Source organism: Dipodomys ordii, unplaced genomic scaffold (assembly GCF_000151885.1).
Source record: "Dipodomys ordii isolate 6190 unplaced genomic scaffold, Dord_2.0 Scaffold26, whole genome shotgun sequence".
NCBI lineage: Eukaryota > Metazoa > Chordata > Mammalia > Rodentia > Heteromyidae > Dipodomys > Dipodomys ordii.
Window position 1 is genome coordinate 6,047,802 of NW_012267242.1, and position 21,624 is coordinate 6,069,425.

Here is a 21,624-nt window from a genome sequence, read left to right on the forward strand (position 1 = left end):
TTATGATCTTGTAATACACGAAAGGAATAGAATCATCATCCATTGCCTTTTCTTTGAGGAAGCAGAATGAAGTGTTAAAAATCTTGCTGTGACACCCAAAATACTCCTTTTCCTGCCTTTCAACTTGTCATTTTTTTTACTACATCCCATTTACAAGCAAAAAAATGTCAATAGAAACAAAAATAACCTCAAAAGTCATAGAAGGACAACACTCATAAACTAATAACTTGGCTCCTTCCTATAAATATAATATTTAGAATGTTAATTTGAAATAAATACTTTAATGCACATCTTAATACCTCTAAAGATGGACAACCAATTCATGTGTTAAGGACTAGGAACATACACTTGTACATGTTTATAAAAGAGTTACCTGGTGGTGGGGTGGGTGGGGAAGAAGCTTGGAAATACAGGAAATGAAATAGGTGCGTAAATCTGGACACAGGGAAGGTCCGACGTGATGTAGCACATAAATGTGTACAGTAAAATAGATGAGAAAGACTTCAACATTCTGTCATTAGAAGGACTGAAATGAAGGCTGGATTGTGTATGAATCTTTTGTAGTGAACATTAGAGAGTAATTAATGCCCGAGTACTTCCAATATTTTGAATGTTCTTCTATGATCATACTGAGAATCACAAAGGTGTGGATGCAGGGAGGGGTAATTGACTGATTGTTTAGTGGCATTGAAGGCCCAGCCAGGGTTATAGTATACAAACATTGCATCAAAGTCTGCCTACTTATATGATGTATCTCAGCAGTCATCGGCAGCATATTTTAAACATAATAATATAATAACATCTAACATTGATGCTTACTATGAGCCAGACTCTTGTTGGTCATTTTCATGAGTTATTTTAATTCTCATAAATTTCCTTATATAAGGTATAGTATTATCATCCCCAATTTAATGATGACTACTAAAAGACTTGTAAGGAACCTAAGTTAGTACAGTTTCAGGAAAGGATAAGACCTAGAACAATTGCCCCATCCAGGAGAAAAAAGCAATTTGAGTTTCACTCTTTCCGGCTCAGTGAAATAGGGAACTCAAGTTACAGGTCAAGGGAGAGTGGTTCAGGGGACAATTTCCCTGAATGGCCTTTCAATGGAACTGATCTTGCCACGTTTTTTAAGAGTAGAAGATGGTCAGAGGAGAATCAGGCTCCCTTGATCTTGTTTCACATTCAGATCAGTTACAGTCTGATATCTGCCACAAGAACCGGATCTGCTTTTGCAGAGATCACCTGTCACCTAATTACCATGCCAGGTATGCTTCCTCCTGCTCGCGCTGTCCCATCCCTCCGTAGCAGCTGACACTGCTGACCTCCCCTGCACCGCCTTGACCCCGTGGCCTGCTTCTCCTCTCTCAGAGTCTGCTCTCAGGAATGCCCTTCACAGGCTTCTCTTGTCCCACAGATTTCATAAATATACACACTCCTAACAGCTCTTTACCTCGTCTACCCTTTCTCCTTCAGTGACCTCATTTATCTTCACACTTGCAATATATATTTTATTCAGAAAATACTCAAATGCTAGGACTGGACCCCTTCCCTAAGTTTCAGACTTACTTCTATACACTCAATGCTTTAAAATACCTAGCTATTCACAGTTCCACCCTAATATTAAACTCCAAAGGAGATTTTTTATATTCCTATGTAACTGCTTCTCTCTGCCTTTTTGCCAGGGGTCCAAACCGAAGCTTTTCTGTGATGCTGAATTCTCTTATACACCTCTTAATGAATCCAGTCTCAGCATCTTCTAATTTTACTTCTGTCAAGTGTTCCCTGTCCTCCTCATCTTCTCACTCCTTTTTCCCCTGAGTTCTGAGTAAGAAATCTGTACCACCTTGATAAAGTTCTGGTCTTACATCTCTTACAATATTCAAGGCATCACAGTTTAATAGTCCATTCTGAGCCAGGAACCGAGATAGGTGGTAAGCCAGGACTCTTATTTTTGGCTGCAAATCAGCCTCAGAAAGAAAAACTAGGCAAATGTTCAGGCACAGGCTTCAAAGATTCTGATGCCATTAGTCTTAGAAGGAACTTGAACATCCATGATTTGATGTACAAGTCTTTATGTGGAAAAACGAACTTTACAACTTTGGTGGGGGAGGGGAGATTGGGGGCGGGGGAGGATGGGAAGGGATGGGAAGGGGAAACAAAGGAGGAGGCTACAATGCTTGATAAGAAATGTACTCATTTTCTTGCCCATGTAGTTGTAACCCCTCTGTACAGTATTTTCACAATAAAAATAAAATAAATAAAAATAAACAGCTGTCAAAAATGTTCCGAGCAGAATGTTTAAGACCTGTGCATTTACTACATGTTAATAAACCTTTTTAAAAAAAGATGAGCATGATTTGGCTAGGAAAATAAGTGATAGAAAACAACACTTAGTGTGTTTCTTAGATAGGACTGGTATATTTTTGAAGAAATGAAAAAACAAAAACACTATGAACTAAGCAATGAGGTTGGAAGTGGGATGTAAAGAAATGGACCATTTTAAGAATGTTAGGTTGTTTGTTAGTTGCATTGAAAAACCAGTCATGGGTTTGTTTGTTTGTTTGTTTGTTGTCAGTCATGGGGCTTGAACTCTGGTCCTGGGCGCTGTCCCTCAGCTCTTCAGCTCAAGGCTGACACTCTACCACTTGAGCCACAGCACCACTTCTGGCCTTTTCTTCATTTCTAGTGCTGAGGAATTGAACCTAGGGCCTTATGCATACAAGGCAAGCATTCTACCACTGAGCCACCTTCCTAGCCCAATTACAGGGTTTTATGAAGAATCTAGAAAGTATTTTTTTAAATACTATTCTGACTTCCCTGTAGATAGGAGATCCAAAGCTGAGCAGATGGAGAGACAAGATACTAGTGTAAGGTACTGTAATAAGGATACTGTGGTTGGACAAAGGTGGTACCCAAGGAAATGAATAGGAACATATGGATTCATGACGCATTTTTAAGGTCGTATGTAGGGGATGGATATAAAGGATAGATTCACAGGTTTAGTTTAAGAGATTGAGAGACTGCTTTTACCATTTAGATTTAGCTTTATAGGCTTAAGACTTTAGACCATTTTTAGGTTTATAACAAAATCCATAAGAACATTTAGATCTCTCAGCTATCTACCTCCTGCCTTCTCCACAGACTTCTCACACAGCTGTGCGGTAGGTTTGTCACCATCAATGAGCCTATGCTGACACATCATTATGCCACATCCTTACTTGACATGTGTCTGTCATATGCGGGAAGCATGCAGCTTTTAGCATTGGCTCTTACAGTAATAGGAATTTATTATTTATCCTGCCATATATATGCCAAATATTCTGCCATTATTTTGCTTTCATTTTGATATGAGTTATTTTTCCCTTCCTCCCTCCCTCCCTCCCTCCCTTCCTTCGTTTTTAAAAAATGTGACACAGAGTCTAAAATCCTCAGGCCTTTGCCTCCCAAGTGCTAAAATTATAGGCATTTGTCACCATGCCCATCATTAGGTTATTTTGTTTTACTGCTATGAAACATTCCATTGATAGTGGTAAAGGAAGTACCTATTAACTTTTTGTTTGGTTCTGTTGAAGTTATATTTCTACTTTTATTCCACTGTGATTCTGAGAGAACACCTCTATGATTTCTTTCTCATATTTGTTAAGTGTGTTATGATGCAGAATATGGTCTACGTAGGTGAGGGTTCCATATGAATTTGAGAACAATGGGTATTCTGCTGTTTGCTTGGTAGAGTTCTGTAGAGACATCAGTTGATTGACTTTATTGCATAGCAATGAAGGATTGTTACAACTTCTTGGGAAATTGACCCTTTTATCATTATGTAACAGCTCCCTTTATCCCTACATAGTTTCCTTGTTCTGAAACTGAGACTCCAGCTTCCTTTGACTAGTGTAATTAGGATGGATATATTCTGCTATTATTTTACTTTTAATGTATATATTTTAAATTTAAGGTTAATTTCTTTTACATAAAACTGATTCTTTTTGGCTGACTGTGACCTTCTTTATCTCTGTTATTGCTTCTTATCTCTTTATCTTTGCTTTGTCTTCTACTCTTCTGTGGTTTTAAGCATTTTATATAATTCCATTTTCATTCCCTTCTTAGAATGTCAATTATGCGTCTTTTTTAAACTTGCTGTATTGGTTGCCCTGGAGTTTGCAATACATAGTTACAACCCACCCAACTCTATACTTCCAAAATAATGCTTATGAAACTTGGGGTGACATTGATCAGAATGTATTGTATTTATAAACTACTTTGTTAAATGGTAACTCTTTTGTACAACTACTTAAAGATAATAAATAAATAATTAAATGTTTAGTAGTCTGAAAAAATAGCTTATAAATAAAACAAAAATAACCTTTATTCATCTGTAGTTTCTCTTGTATTACTACTGTCAATGATTTCACTTAAATATGGCATTTTTATACATTACATACCTTTATGCTAATATTTCAAACATTAGATCAATTAAAAACATTAAAAACTATTTTTGACTGTAGTATATTCTTTCATAACACTCTCCTAAAGTTTCTCTCAGAAATCAACAATCTTCACTGCTTCTTCATATCTGAAGAATAATTTCACTAAGTTTAGATTTTTGGCTCTTTTCTCTTTCTCTCTCAGTAGTTCAAATATTTCACTATAATTTTCTCATATGGATTGCAAGAAATTGGATGTTTATCTGTTTTTATAGGTAAGATATTGTATTTTTGCCTTTATATTTTAAATATATTTTTTTCTTTTGATTTTCTGAAGTTTGAATGTGCTATACCTAAGTTGTTTGTGTTTATTCAGCACACTTAATGTTCTGCGATCTATTATTTGGTATCTAATCTCAATTTAGAGAAATTCTGAGTCATTATTGCCTCAAATTTTCTTCCCTTTTGCATATTCTCCTGTTATTTCCATCGCATATCAATTATAATTGTTACAGTTGTGTCACTGTTCTTAGATGATCTATTTTATCTGTATGGTTATTTGTTTGCCAAGATCAGGACTTGAACTCGGGGTCTTGCAGTTGCTCAGCTGGCACTCTACCTTTTGAACTATGCTGGTTATATGGAGATGGGAGTCTTGGGAACTTTTCTTCCAGGCTAGCCTTGAACTCTGTGATCCTCTGATTCTCAACCTCTGGGCTAGCTAGTGTTACAGGCATGAGCCATTGGTATCCTGATTGTGTTCCATTTTTATTATACTTTTTATCAGTTTGCATATCCCATTTTTATAAATTTCTGCTGATATCTTCTCAAGCTTGGAGATTCTTCCTTCGATCATGTACAATCTACTAAAGTGCTCATCAAATATGCTCTTCATTGCTATTACGGTGCTGCTTCTCTGATTAGGTTGGTTGGTCATCTTCTTTTGTGTATGAAATAAATGAAGAAAAATAGATATTCTTTAGAATAAGGAAGGTACGCCACAGTAATGAGGGAATCCTTCCAAGGGTAAGCTTTCTGTTATATGTACTTGACCCTTGATCTATGTAGCTCTGAGGAGTTCCAGAGTTCTCTAAACACACTCATGCATTCATATAGCACTGAGGGATTCAAGAAGAATGAGCTTCAGATAAGCAAACAAACAACCTTGTATTGAGTGAAATATTCCCTTTGATGATGCTCTTCACCTCCTGGTGCTGAGATCCTAGAAGGGTTCCAAATGCCCCCTTCAAGTTACTATTTTACTATTTTTACTTTCTCAGGATTACATTTAATGTGATTTCACTGTAACTTGTCTCAAACATTTACTATATGTATCTGTCTATCTGTGTATCATCCATCCAGCTCATCCATCATCTTCTTATCTTATTGGCAGGGATGGCAATGGGACCAATAGCTTGGTGTGTTCTAGGCAAGCACTCTACCACTGAGCTATACCCCGGCCCTAAAAATTTCATTTAAAGTGAAAGAATGAAAACAAAAGCTCTGGACTTGGAAATGGTTTTTGTAAGCCTTGCTCTAGGTAATTAAGTTTTATTCTATAGTTAGTCATAATGTCTTTTTTGTTTGTGTGATGGTCCTGTGTCTTGAACTCAGGACTTGGGCACTGTCTCAGCATTTTCCCTCAAGGCTAATACTCTACCACTTGACCTACATGTAGTTCCACTTTCAGTTTTTATATGTGTGGGGTTGGGGGAAACAAGTTTAATTGGAAATAACAGTCTCACTGACTTTCTTGCCTAGGTTGGCTTCCAACAATGATCCTCAGACCTCAGCCTCCTGAGTACTCAGATTATAGGCATTAGCCACCAGCTCCTCTCTGTAATAGTTTAAAAAATAAATAAAAAATAAAAAATAATTTCTGAACTCAAGGCCTCATCCTCTCATTCACCTTTCTTGCTGAAAGCTGATGCTATACTACATGAACCATGCCTCTAGCCTGGCTTTCTGATAGTTATTTTGGAGATTGAGTGTCATGAGCTTTTCTGCCTGATCCTCAGGATCTCAGTCTCCTGAGTAGCTAGGATTACAGGCCTGATCCCCAAGACTTGACTTATTATTTTTAAGTCTTGTTTCAGGTCGGTAAATTCTGTACAAGCATGTTCCTGTGACTGCCTGCTACTCACAAAGAAGTCTTATTCCTTCCAGAGTGCTAGATCTGAGTGTGACTGGGAACCGTAAAGTGCCGGAGCTGAGAAATGACCACGCTTCCTCTTACTTCTCAGCAAGAGTAATTGAATAGAGAATATCTTACTAAACGCTGGACTGTGACAGTGTGTTAACACTCTGACTATTTCCTAACAGCAGGGCAATTATTTGCTGCGTGAGATTCTTATAAATCCCCTGGCACAAGTATGTCCTGATAATTATGATGAACTGCCCTGGTCAGTGTTGATTCAGCAGTCCCTACTCTTACAAATATTTCATTCACAGCTCTCTGGCCCACTTTTACTTTTCTAGTTATTAGAGGCCTTGACTATCCTTCCTACTTGGAAATCACACTTGCTTTAACCTTAGGCATATTTTGGACAGGCATCTTTTAGAACTGTGGGTTACACATTTTGAATCAGGGGGAATAAAACTAGTTTTAAATTTGGTTTCCTTTGCTGGCAATTTGTAAATCTTGTTTGCTGTGTAACTGTTGTTTCAAAAGGAAGACTTGAATTCTCTGACCTGCCCTGTATACCTAACTGGTTTTTATTCCTTGAATAAACATACTTTCTTTTTTAAAAAATTATTGTGAAAATACCATACAGAGGGGTTACAATTACATGGGCAAGATAGTGAGTACACTTCCTATCAAGCATTGTTGCCTCCTCCTTTGTTTCCCCATACCATCCCTTCCCCTCTCCACCCCCACCCCCACACCCCCCTAAAACCCCCTACCCCCCACCCCACCATAGTTGTAAAGTTCGTTTTTCGACATAATGTCTTGTACATCTCATTGTTGTAATGGGTCCACCTGTATCCCTATTTAAACTGTTTGCTTTTTCCCTTCTCCTCCACAAATTATATCAACATCAAATACAGTGAAAGCAGGGCTTATACCCTGGGGGAGGGACATACAAAGCAACAAAGAAATCATCTTATAAATATGTTGGAAACAATCGCAAGAAAGAAAAAAAAGCATACTTTCAAAGTAAGAGACCTCACTATATCTCATATGCCAAAATATAAAATTAAAACATCAGAAATTATAATTTGGCAATTATAGGTATACACAATCCAGTTATATATTGTTCTTATTTTATAGAAATATGTTTTTAAAACCAAACTCGATAACAGAGAAAAGAAAAAAAATCAGACTATAACATCCCCCCCAGGCAATTATAAAATCAAGAGCAATGTTTCATTGGATAATGCTCCCCGCCCAATATCAAAAAAGGTAAAAGAGTAGATTCTTCAGATATGAGTAGTGTATTCATATGCTTTCAAATCAGTTGCAATTTTAAGTACTTTTTCATACAAGAACAAGAATAAAAACTGAGAAGAGTCCACGGATAGATTGTTAGAAAGATGGAATAGTTCAAAATATTAATGTAAAGCTAAGGGTGACTGGGTAACAAATGGCACATTTGCTCATTGCTCAACCTGACATAATTAATATTCTAGGTCATGCTTAAGTTCCCATGATGGAAGGTCTGAAAGGGGGAATTCAAGAAAAATATATATCTATTATATAACTCATTGCCTTTTTCCCCCTTTTGACGAGTCAGAATCATAGCCTTAAAAAAAAAAAAACTCGGGCTTTCACACCTCATTTGCCGTCTTCACCACTGGGCCACCAGTCAGCATCGGGGTCGGCAGCAGGGAGGTCAGTAGAAGCTATTAGCAGAGTCCTCTCCTGAGATTTCTTGGGTCTTATTGAGTTGAATGTTAGCATGACAGTACTGCAAATAACTCAGTTGTAGGCTTTTTCTTTCTTCTTTTTTTTTTAAACAGTTAGCACAGATTTCCCCATAGTGTTGGTCACTCTAGAAAATTATTGCTGAAAATGAAGTCCCCAAAGCTAGCTTGGCAGTAGCCCTTCCAAGTTGTGAAAAATGTGAAAAGTGGAAAATATGTCATAGTCCCGTAGGGTTAACTCTGCCTTTGGTGGCTCATATTTTTAAAAATAAACCACAAATTATTATTGTTAAGTGGCTTACGAATTATGGAAGGTGGCTATTGAGACAGTATTAAGGTGGCTTTATTAAAGAAATGCTCATTTAATGAATACTGTAGCAACATAAATGACAGGGTATTTGCTTGATATAGGTAGTGTTTTTATTGATGTACGTTAGCAAATGCATTAAATTAATTTCTAAAATACTGACACCTTGAAGATTCTTAAGTGATACATTTGAAATTCAATTAAAATATATATTCTATCTCTATTTGATTTAAATTGCAAAGAGAATACACATGAGGAGGTTCCTATATAGGTTTCAAAATATAATTTAAGAAAGCTATCATGTCTACTGATCTATTTGCATTTCCCATCTAGCCTATGTATACACGTGCACACAAATGTGGATGGAGATCAAGATTCCTAATGGGGTAAAGTTAATATGGCTGGTAGCAGTTGTTCAGGTAGATAGATATTTTAAGAGATAAATTATAATCTAGTTAAATTATACATGTTTTGCCACTTTAACCTAGGTGTTGAAATTTTAGTAACATACTAAGTGCCTTCAATTAATAAGATCACAGTGACCAACTAATACAATTTCTATATTTTTCATAAACTATGTGATTTAGTAATATGTTGATCAGAATATTCTTTTTAATATAACTTTTTTACATTATAATCAATATGTTCTTATAAAATCATCTTAGAAAGCACCATCCACTTAAACATTACTAACCACTGAAAGTTACTGTGACCGTGTGCATATTTTCTTTGATTAGTATTCAAACTATCTGTCTATATTGTGTATATTTACTGTAGTGAGAGAATCATAGTATGACATTAAAAAACATTAAAAAACTGCCTTTTACCAATTTAATGGAGTAGTTTTTCACAAATCAATAATAGAAAAGAGTAAATCAAAGAAGAACCAATTCAAAAATAGTGTAGGCATATTTAACATACTGTATTTTGGTTAACTTTTTAAAAATGTTGGAAGTAAAGCTATGGCTCAAGTAGTTGAGCATCAGCCTGAGCTAAGGGACATCATCATGGCCCTGAGTCCAAATCCCAGTTGTAAACACTTTCTCTCTCTCTCTCTCTCTCTCTCTCACACACACACACACACACACACACACAGGAACAGATATTGAATTGGAGGTAACTCAACTCAAATGGGAATGTGTTAGTCCTAGATCACAGTGTCATTATGACAAAGCAAATCGACACTGATGTGTTAAGAAAGATAAAAGTGAGTAATCTATGAATTCCTTGAAAAGCAGTCAATAAGAAATTGAAATAAATTTTAAATGTTTTTCAATGAGGGAGCTAGAGTAAAATAAATTATTTTATGGGATTTTTAGGTCTAGGTGTCATTCTAATAAGTATTTAGTGTTGACTTACTGGGATTTTACTATGTGCCAAGCATTCTGCTAGGCCTAAGATCACAAAACTACCTGCCTCTGAGTGGCTCTGTACCAAACTGCTTGTGTATGGAAGACAGAAACACAGAAAGGTAAGTATGAAATGAAGCATTAGATGTGGTGGGGATTCCAAGGCTATTAAGGAAGCATTAGAGGTAAAGCTTTGAATCCAGTGTTTGTAGGTGTTTGAGAAATAAGACTTTAACTCTTATTGAAATGTTGGTTGGAAATATAAAATTTTCTTGGATGGCTTTTCAAATACAGTCTTCCTGGTTCATTAAGGTATCTTGGAGCATCCTATTCTTGGAGAATATAACAGCTAGGAATATTTGTGAATAGGATGATGGCATCAAAGAATAACACATCTTAGGGAGAACAGATAGATTTAATAACTAACTACGTTCTTTCTATAGTTCAAGGTGTCTACCGAGGCTACCAAACAAATCACACAATCATTTAAAATATAACTTTTCCCTACAAATATGCATTTGTTTTTAGGATGGATGGATGTGTGTATAAATACGTACATATAGAATATGGTTTTGTGGACATCAAAAGTCAAAATATGATTCTATCCAAGTGTGCTTCTTTGTCAACTCAGATAGCATCACATTTTTATAAAATGGTAATGTCCTAAACCTTGAACTAAGCGTTCATCACACATACATCCATTGGACCTCTGTTGCACAATAGAGCTGTGCCGAGAAAGCTTGACTGATTGATGCAATGTGTGACAGTCACTGGCAGAGCAAACAAATTAACATCACCCTATGGAGCCGTGGCATCTTGTATGCTTGTTACATATAGGGTATGATGTGCAGTGATCAATAAAACACTGTATGTATATGATGCCAGTTTGAGCACTTTGGCACAGGATTTAAAATAGTTGTCATTAGGATGTGTGATAATTAACAATTCAAATCATCAAATTTTTATTAAACTAGCTCTAACCATGCACATTTGACTTTCTGCAAATGAATTAATGATTTACAGATATGGTTAAATAGACATAGTATCTGTGTGTTTCTTAATGAAGATATCAACATGCAATGTGTGGCAAATATTAACTATGTGTCAGTAGTTTCAGATCTCTTTACTACTCAACTCTGAAAGGTGCTAAACTTGTTGCTTGTGAATAGTTTGTAAAAATCTCCTTTGACCAGTCTCAAGTCCACCTCTGATTAAGTGCCAGAGTTACGCTTGTACTTGTCATATGAAAAGTTTCACAGTCCAACCTTACCTTTGTCGCACTCCATATGAACATGAAAGAGAAATCTACAAATGCTCTGTTTTTTCTTTAGATTCCAGGTATATACAATTCACCATTCAAGAAGGAGCCTGATCCGTGGGAGCTGCGGCTACAGAAGGCAAAGCCTTTACAGCACCGACCACCAAGAGTGAAGTATAACAAGCACACCACTAACCTTGATGAGTGGCTGGAATGCACAAGTGCCCGCTCTTTCCCCCGGGCTGTCTGCCTGCCACCCATTAACCGGAAGCTGTACCAGGTACTAATTATTCCTGGAAGAATTCTGTCATTTGTCACTTCTTTCTCCCCAACTTAAAAAAAATGTATATTACATGAAATTTACTATCTTAACTTTCAGTGGAATTAAGTACATTCACAGGGTTGTGGGCCCTTTACCAACATCTATCTATCTTTGATCCTGCATGACTATTTTACCTATTATGGTACCTTTAAGGTTGATCCATGTTATGGCATGTGCCAGGATTTCCTTTATGAAGGAATTCTATCATGTGTGTATACTGAAGTTTGTTTAGCTATTCAATAGGACAATCAAAAATGCCATTGTCAATAGGCTTTCTGGGTTCTTCTAGTCTTATGTTTGTCCTGCACTATTACAGCCATATCCCCAGCCCTTTGTGCTGTGGTTATTTCTTTTAAATAAACCTTGCATTTTCCTTTCTTCTTATTTGGATTTCAGGTGCACACAATTCACCACTCAGGAAGGAGCCTGGCACTGATCCTTCTATTCAGGCTTCCTGTCACAGGCTGAGTGACATGTATGTACTACCATGAACAAATTTTTGCCCAAACTGGTCTGGAATTTCAGTCCTCCCATTTCAGCCAACAGAGTAGCTAGGATTACAGGTGTGAGCCACCAGTCCTCTTCTTTAGAGAAATGTATATTCAAATCCTTTCCCTATTTTTAATTGGGTTGTTTGTTTTGGTTATTGAGTTTTAAGAGTTCCCAAATATATTCTAGATGCCAATACATTATCAAAGATATAGTTTATAAAAATTTCCTTTCATTTTCTGTGTGGCTAATTTATTCTGTTGATGCTGTCTTGATTTTTTCCCTCTATTTTTTTTCCTTCGTGTTTCCTTTAGTGGTGAACATTTTTTTATTGAATTTGAAGTTAATAAATAGATTGTTGCCTAGAATCTAAGCATTTGTATGGAAAAATATTGTTATAACATTACTTTCTATATAATCTGTTGTTGTTGGTAAAACGTTTATATGTTATCAAATATAATTGATTGATGATTACATCTTTTTACTTACCACTTTAAACATGACTTAGGTTTGAATAAGTTATGTGGTTTTGAGACAGAATTTAAAACACGTTAGATTAATAGCAAAGACAGGAAGTCTTTACTGTACTTGGCCTGAGCAGGATTAGCAAACAACTACTTGGAATCAAAGAGTGAATGTGGTAGGTTGGGTGATAATTACCTCAGCCTTTAACACTTTAAAGAAGAGCAATTCTATAATCTCCTTGGGTATTTAAGTTGTAGATAATATCTTCAACGAAGCAATGTCAATCTGGAATTGGCCACATATTAAACTTTCAGAACTTCTGATCACTAACTTTGGACACAGTCTTGCCCCTGTACATGTAAATAATACTCAGTGGCTACAAAGCCTAATGACTTAAAGCCAAATTCCCATGCTATTTACTTTAGTACCTGGGATGTGCACCAGTACCACTGTTCTTAGAAATTGGTTGAGATATGTGAACTTGTATACTTGCGCTGGCCTCAAACCATGTTCCCCTAATCTTGGCCTTCCAAATACCCAGGGTTACAGAGTTAGATCACTGAACCCAGGTGGTTACATTATTTTCTTTAAAAATAGGTTATACCATTCTGGCCATATCCCCTCCAGCATCTGTTGTTATTAGAGTTCTTGATTATAGCCATTCTAACTGGGGTGAGGTGGTATCTCAATGTTGTTTTGATTTACATTTCTTTTATGGCTAGGGAGGTTGAGCATTTCTTCATGTGTCTATTGGCCATCCTTCTTTCCTCTTCCGAGAAGTTTCTCTTTAAGTCTTTAGCCCACTTATTTATTGGGCAGTTGTTTCTTTGAGGATTTGTTGTTGGGGATTTAATTTTTTGAGTTCCAAGTATATTGTAGATATGAGACCCTTGTCTGTTGTATGGCTAGTAAAGATCTACTCCCAATCTGTGGGCTTTCTATTGATCTTGCTAGCTATGTCCTTTGCCATGCAGAAGCTCTGCAGTTTCATGCAAACCCATTTGTCCAACCTATTGCGTTTCTGGGTCTCTATTAAGAAAATTTCGGCCTGTGCCAAGGAGACCTAGGGTTTCTCCTGTTCCTTCCTGTAATGTTTTCAGAGTATCTGCTTTGACTCTGAGGTCTGTGATCCTACTGCATTGTTGGTGGGAGTGTAAACTTGTTCAACCACTTTGAAAGGCAGTATGGAAGTTCCTCAAAAGACTGCACATAGAACTCCCCTATGATCCAGCAATCCCACTTTTGGTCATTTACCCAAGTGATCACAAACAAGGCCATACCATAAACAATTACGTTTATTGCAGCATTATTTACCATAGCTAAGATATGGAACCAACCCAGATGCCCCTCAGTAGATGAATGTATCAAGAAAATGTGGTAAATATAGATTATATATTATGTGTAATATATATAATGGAATTCTGTGCCTCCATCAGACAGAATGACACTGCCTCATTTGTTAGGAAATAGAAAGACTTGGAAAAAATTATATTAAGTGAAGCAAGCCCGGCCCAAAGAAACATAGGTCCCATGGTTTCCCTTATTTGCAATAACTAGTACATGTGTAGGACAAGCAGAAAATGCCAAAAGCTATGTACATATGACCATATAAGATGATGTTAAGCAAAATGAGCCCCAAGATAGGGACACAAATATCTCTTTTCTTTCTTGCTATTGTTTCTAACGTATTTATAATGTACCATGTGAGTTTTTTGTTTCTTTGTATGTTCCTCCCCCAAGGTATAACCCCTGTTTTCACTGTAGTTGATGTCAGTGCCCTGCATCTTGTATATACACTTCTCTAATTCGGGGAGGGGAGGGGAAAAACAAAATGCTTAAAAGGGATACAGGTTGACCCATTATAACAATGCGATATACAAAACACTATGTTGAAAACAAACTTCACAGCTTTGGTGCCGGGGAGGTGGAGGGAAGGGATGGTAGGGGAAACAAAGGAGGAAGCAACAATACTCAATAGAAAATGTACTCATTACCTTTCTCATGTAACTGTAACCCCTCTATACAGCATTTTTACAATAAAAAATGTACAAAAATAGGTTATATCAATGTCCTAATGAAAATACTTTGTTAAATAGTTTTAAGTACAAATAAAAATAGGTTTCATATTTTGAATAAATGAAACATTATAAATTATGCACCTTACTATTTCCTTCTAATATAGTAGTTTCATCTGTTACTACACTTTTCTCAATACTTCAACAAAACTGATTTTAATTCTTACCCAGTTTTCCTTTGATACCATTGTTTCTCTCCATATGTGTGTGTGTATATATATGTGTGCACACAAATATATTTTATATGTAATACATAGGTGAAGAATATATTTCTATAGATAAAGATATTTTGATACTTATATGAGCATATATATATACAAATTATATATGCATATACATTTGCAAATGTATATGTATGGAAGAAAAATGTTTCATATATATGAAAACAAAAATATGCATGCATATAGAAAAATCTCTATATGTTTGTATAAAAAGAATGAGAAATGTGTATGTTTAAATAGGTAATTTACATGTATATGGAGGATTTTATAAAGATTAGGATTTGTTTGCTTGTTTGTTGTTTTAAAGATAAGATTTCAATATGTGATGCAATTTGCCTGCTTCAGCCTCTCATGTTGCTGAGATTACAGGCATGATTCACCATGCTTAGCTTAAGTAGAAAATATATAATATCTATGTATATCTATGTATATGTGTGTATGCGTATTTACATAAATATAAATAGATATACATATACACACATATATGCACATATACAGACATATAAAATAAAGGGTATGTAAATCTATTTTCTTATTTCCTTTCCTTTTGTTATGATTTATTTTTCTTTTCTTTTTTCCCTGTCTTCTTCCTTGTCACCTCAGGTATCCCCCCTTCCTGTGGGCTGTGCTCCATTCTGTCATTTTCTTTCTGCTTCCTTCTCTCTACTTTTCCCTATCATTTCTTTCACTTTATTCCTTCTTTTCTTTCTTTGCTTCCTTTATTCCTTTTTTTCTAGTTTTCCTTTTTCTTCTTTCCTCCTTTATTTCTTCTTTCCTTCCTTCCTTTATTGTTTTCCCAGAAAAAGATTGTTTTCTTTGGCTATATGATAGTTAATTCAAAAAGTGTGTGTATATATTATAATTGAAAACACTGAAAAACTATATATATCCATATATATACACTTTATATATACACTTAAGATTATGAACAAAGAACTTAACACTTCATCAAATGTGTTTTTAAATATATAGGGCAGTTGTATTAGGTTTAAAAATTAATCTTGTGATTAAGCTTTAAGATTTTACAAGATATCTATAAAATAACATGGATTATTTTTTAAAAATTACAGAATAAGTAGGGCACAGTGAGTCATGCCTACTATCCTACATCCTGGTGTTAGGAAGAATAAATTTGGAGACCTACCTAGGCAAAAATTTAATGTGACCCCATCTCAAGAAAAAAGTGGAGCATGGTGGGAAGTGCCTTATCATGGTTCATGGTGTGCCTTATCATGGTTCAGGCTGGCCTGGAAGAAAAGCAAAAATAATTAGCAAAAAGGGACAGTTTTGTGGCTCACGTGTAGAGTGTCTGCCAAACAGACACATATCAGTGAATTCAAAGCCCACAACTGCCCAGTATGTATGGTTGAGCTCTGCATAGTCCACACGTCAGGGACTAATAGTCAGTATATACAAGATAAGGGTTTATTTCCAAAATCTAGAATCATATGTCTGAGATCTAAGAGACAGGCTAACACATTTTTGGTGAAAGGAAACAGGACGGCAGATCTCGAGTTCGCTGTCACAGGAGGAACATTAGGCTCAAAGGCAAGAGATGCAAATGTGTGACCCAGTGCCTAAAAGACAAGGGAAGAGATAGAGATCTTCCAAGACCCAATAAATGATGGATTTATTCTCTTTCTATCCTGATGCTTTTGTTCTGATGTAACTACTAAATTCCTGAGCAAACCAGGTAGATCAGGAATTAGATATGTATGTAGATCTTGACACATCAACAATGGTTGGAAGTTTGGCCACTGAGAAGAGCAGTCATTACATCCCATGCATGTTGGTCTTCAGAGCCACAGCGTCAGTCCATTTGCTTATTCTTTGATGCTACCAGTATTCAAAACCTTTGCATTCTCGTCTTGAAAGCAATAATAATTATTGTAACAATAACATTTGTCACTTCTGAGTGTGCTGTGTACGATTATGTTCTGTGTACGATACTAAAACTTACATAAATAATTTTATGAGATACATACTATTCCGTTTTACATATGAGAACAGTAGTAAGAAAGTAACTTATGTCCCTAGGTTTACAACCAAATATTACTTCTTTTAAACCACAGAATTTGTCAAACAAAAATGAATTAAAAAGAAACAAAAATTGATTTCTTAATAGCAGGTGCAATCATGATACTGTCTCTTTAAAAAGTAAAGTTCCAATAAAAATCCATTAACTACTTTCAAATATAGCAATCCTCCTGTCCAGCTGTGAAAAGTACTAGATGATACTTATTTGCCATTTGTGTTATTTACGGTCCATGACTTTTATGGTAACTGGTTCCTATTATTGGTTTCTATTAATGTAAAACATAAGTGAACATAAATGAGGCGTGAATCATTTCTTTTTATTAGCCTCAGAGTCTCCACTCAGGGTTCACAGTAACTCCAGCTGTGTCTTGTTAGTGATAACCTATTTAAAGAGGAGAATTTTAAGAATAAGAAGTATGATTAGACATCCTCATCCATTTTATATTGCTTCTGTCTGGCACAACAGTGGTAGGAGAAGGCAAACAGTAAGTAATTAATGGCACAGCCAAATCTCAAGCTACCTGATTCACAGTGCACTTACTATGACACTAATTGGGCAAGCATTGGATTCTAGTAACTAGTCTAAGTAGCTACCACCTTAACAACAGGGGATGTCATGGGTCACTTCAAGGTGCACTGTGGATTTTCCGATTTTCCCCTACTATATATTTGTATCTTTACATAGTAGCACAGTCACTGAGCAATAGAATTTGGAATAATCAAAATAATGTCCAAACATAGCTTAAAATGACTGCTTTTCTATGTTTAGGAGACTCACCAATTAAATATAAGATGAGGTGTTCCTTTCAAAGCTTTATTAAAAAAATTAAAATCTCATACTCTCCAAATTGAATATATAGATGTGCTTTGGGGGAATTATACTAAGGATTGATATTCTTTTCATACTTGTTTACCTGTTCAAGAAGGAAAAGACACTGGACACTGTGTTGAAAATGGGAGAGGACAAGGGAAGGGGCGATATTGTTCAAAAAGAAATGTACTTATTACCTGAGTTATGTAAGTGTAAACCCTCTGTATATAACCTCTACAATAACAATAAGAAGCAAAGAAAAACAAAAAAAAATAAAAATTAAATGTACCAAAAAATAAGGGAGGGGGAGAAGAAAGAGAATCATTTTAATTTTAATAGAAGAAATGTTGTTGATTATGTGGTAAAAAACAGTAATTCATGCCAATTTCTTGGTTTTTTAAAATTAAAATTAAAATTTATTTATTTATTTATTTTTTGTTGGTCATGGGGCCTGAACTCTGGGCCTGGGTCCTGTCCCTCAGCTCTTCAGCTCAAGGCTAGAGCTCTACCACTTGAGCCACAGCATCACTTCTGGTTTTCTGAGTGGTTTATTAGAGATTAGAGTCTCACAGACTTCCCAGCCCGGGCTGGCTTTGAACTGCAATCCTCAGATCTCAGCCTCCTGAGTAGCTAGGCTTACATGTGTGAACCACCAGCGCCCAGCTGCCAATTTCTTTGGAAACTTCTTTTCAAAATCTAAAATGTATTTTTGCCAGTACTGGGATTTAAATCAAGGGAGTCCTATGCTTTCTCAGTTTGTTTGGTGGGCACTGGCCCACTTGATCCATGCTTCCAGCCATGCATTTTGCTTGTTATGTTGGAAATAAGAGTCTTTCAGACTTCTCAGCCTGGGCTGGCTTTGAAGCACAGTCTTCCAGATTTCAACCTCCTGAGTAACTAGAATTATAGGCATGGGCCATGGTCCAGGCACAAACCATAGTCACTGGGCCATATCTAAAGCATTCTGTTTTGCTTGTTTTTTTTTTCTGCCAGTCAGAGCTTGAACTTGGTACCTAGTGCTCACACTTGACACTTCAGTTTGTGGCTGAAACTCTACCACTTGAGCCATATCTCCAGATCCAGCTTTTGTTGTTGTTGTTGTTTTTATTAATTGAAGATTAGAGCCTCATAAATTTGCCTTCCCTGACTGTTCAAAACATGACCCTCAGATCTCAGCCCTCTGAGTGGCTAGGATTATAGAAGTGAGCCATACAGTCAGTGCCCAGGTAATATAACTTTTATGGTAATCAGTTTAACTGGAGATAACATTTCTGGAAAACAATTGATATACTTGCTATGTTCTTGTGTTTTCTGAGAGAGAAAAATACCAATTTTCTTAAAAATGGTTTAGTAGACTTTTTATGCTTTGTATATTTCCTAGCCATAGTTGTCAAAGACACATCAGAGTATCTTCCATGATGAAATGTGCACCTCATCTTGTCTTGTCAGGGGCCCTTCCGAGATATAAACGAGGTATTAGAACAACGCTACAAGCCTTTGGAGCCCACATTGCGAGTGGCAGAACCAATTAACCAGTTAAACTTAACGAGAGAAGAGTTCAAAAGACAAGAACAGTTGCTAAATGTAAATGACAACATGTAAGTTCTTAGCTTAAAAAAATAGCTGTACTGCATATGATGCTTTATATTTTCTCATATTTTCTATTTCCTATTTAATATTTTCTAATATTATATTAAATAGTATTGTTAAATATTGTCATAATTCTGTTAATATTAATTGTGCAAATAATGATTCTATCAGCTTACATCAATCATATCAGTATGTTGATTGATATTTTATTAAATAATATTAACATATGTTTAATATTTCCTAACTTATACTTTTTATTTCCTATTTAATATTTATAATATTCCTATTTTTATTGTTGATATCACAGAGAATCCTTCATCTGTGAGAAAAAGGTGAAGTCACCTGAACTATTCAAAGACAAACATTTTACAGCATGCAATGTAATGAGATCAATGTTGAAAACAAAATATACATACACCACTCAGAAAAAAAAATGATGCCCCTCCCAACTGTCTATATGTACAGTTCTGAAGAAGAATTGGGAATGAATGAAACTATGAAGCAGGTAGATGACAAGGGTGCAGCTGTGAAGATAATTTTTAGTTACCTAATGAAAGCATATTTATGGTGCTTCTAGAAGAGCTAATAAAACAAAAATCATTTTTCTGGAATTCCATTTTAATACAGTAATATAATGCATTATGGTTTTCTTCAATCTGACACTTTGAATGAGGTTGGTTATGATGGAGGAAGATGGCTGGAATAGACAGGGGATGATCTAATAGTATAAGTAACATCATTTTATTAACATTAATGAGTTGTGTTCACATGCATACATCTTTCTCCAAGGTATTTAGTTTCTCTTAAGGTACCTTTTCATGAATAGAGGCCTTTGCAGTTTATTTGTAGGTCATTTAAAGTCTAGAATGGCCTTCTATCAATAAAGGCATTATTGTTATCATCCTGTAGTTTAAGCCATGAAATTGTCATTACAATGTATCTTAATACTATAGTATTTTATGTATTAAATAATAGTTATATTGTATTATAATAAATAATAAATACAAAGTAATAATTTCAATATAATACAAATTATCACTGTAAATTCTTATAAAATAGTTTACCTTATAAAATTGCTACCCATAATAGGTACTAATTATTATATATGCTCATAATAATAATTATAAAAATACATGAAAATCTGCTTTGTTATACAAAGAAAGTAGAACCAGACAGGCAGCAGTGGCTCACACCTGTAATCCTAGCTACTCAGGAGTCTGAGATCTGAGGATCGCGGTTCAAAGCCAGCCCGGGCAGGAAACACTGTAAGACTATCTTCAGTAAACCACTAGGAAACCAGAAGTGGGGTAGAGTGCTCGCCTTGAGCTGAAGAACTGAGGGATAGTGCCCAGGCCCAGAGTTCAAGCCCCATGACTGACCAAAAAAAAGAAAGAAAAAGAAAAAGAAAGAAAGACAGAAAGAAAAAAAGAAAGAAAATAGAACCACCTGTTACCGTTTCTAATCATTTGGGTCATTTTATCACCCAGAACAGTTAGTATATGCTTTATTAAAATTAAATATTTCTGAAGTCTTAATTTTTTTGCACACAGATTGATACCCAACATGAAATTGACAAGTATCTCAAGTAATTTTATAAGGTCTTTCATTTTATAGATGTTACTTGATATGAAAATAATTAAATATAGTGTTTAACAGATTTTAGAATTAATCAATATATGATGAATAAGACAGTTAAACATTTTTAAAATTGATCAGGTTTCATTGTACTTATAAACTGATTTGTTGAACTGAAAACCATTTGTACAACTGAAGATATTAAATAAGTAAAAACATTTTTTCCAATCAGTTTGATGAGGCAGATTTATTACTGCAGAAATTATAGATAATTAATGCTGCTCTAGTCAAGCAAAATATACAATTTAGTGATAAACATTTGAGGTGTTTTATGACTCAGAATTATCTATCTACTTTCAACAATGCAACAGCTTATGAATTTGCTAGATTTACTGCTAAGGTGGTTGAGATTGTTGATTGTTTCATTGCTATTTCTTCAGAAATCATTGTATGTCAAGAGTACTGTGATAATCATCCTTAATGTTTTCCTTCATAAGCTTTTATAAAAGCACCAGCTAGCAATGTTACTCCCAAAGAAAGGTGCTCAACTTGCATATTCTACAGAGTACTGGTAAATACATCCATCCCTATGTGTTATTGAAACCCTTAATCTGAAATTTTCAGAAACTGAAAGTTTCTGAGATTATGAAAACAAACAGAAATACTAAAGAAATTGCCTAGAAATCCAAGATCAAACGATTGTTCTTTGCAATAGCCCAAGATAATTGTTAGGACAATTCTATTAGGACTGGGACACTGCTATTTTTTAGTTTCTGATGCTACTTTGGTTTTCTTATTCTAGAGTATATATAATTATATCTTGGGTAGCAAAAGAAA

General features: G+C 35.4%; 1 protein-coding gene across 1 annotated transcript in view; it reads left to right on the plus strand.

The window, feature by feature from the left end:
- Spata17 (spermatogenesis associated 17) overlaps nt 1-21,624 on the plus strand; it is a 146,197-nt gene that overhangs the window by 70,608 nt on the left and 53,965 nt on the right. Inside the window, exons 7-8 of the mRNA XM_013015163.1 lie at nt 11,276-11,482; nt 19,072-19,220. Of these exons, the coding sequence (XP_012870617.1) occupies nt 11,276-11,482; nt 19,072-19,220 (356 nt within the window). The remainder of the gene's footprint in view (nt 1-11,275; nt 11,483-19,071; nt 19,221-21,624) is intronic.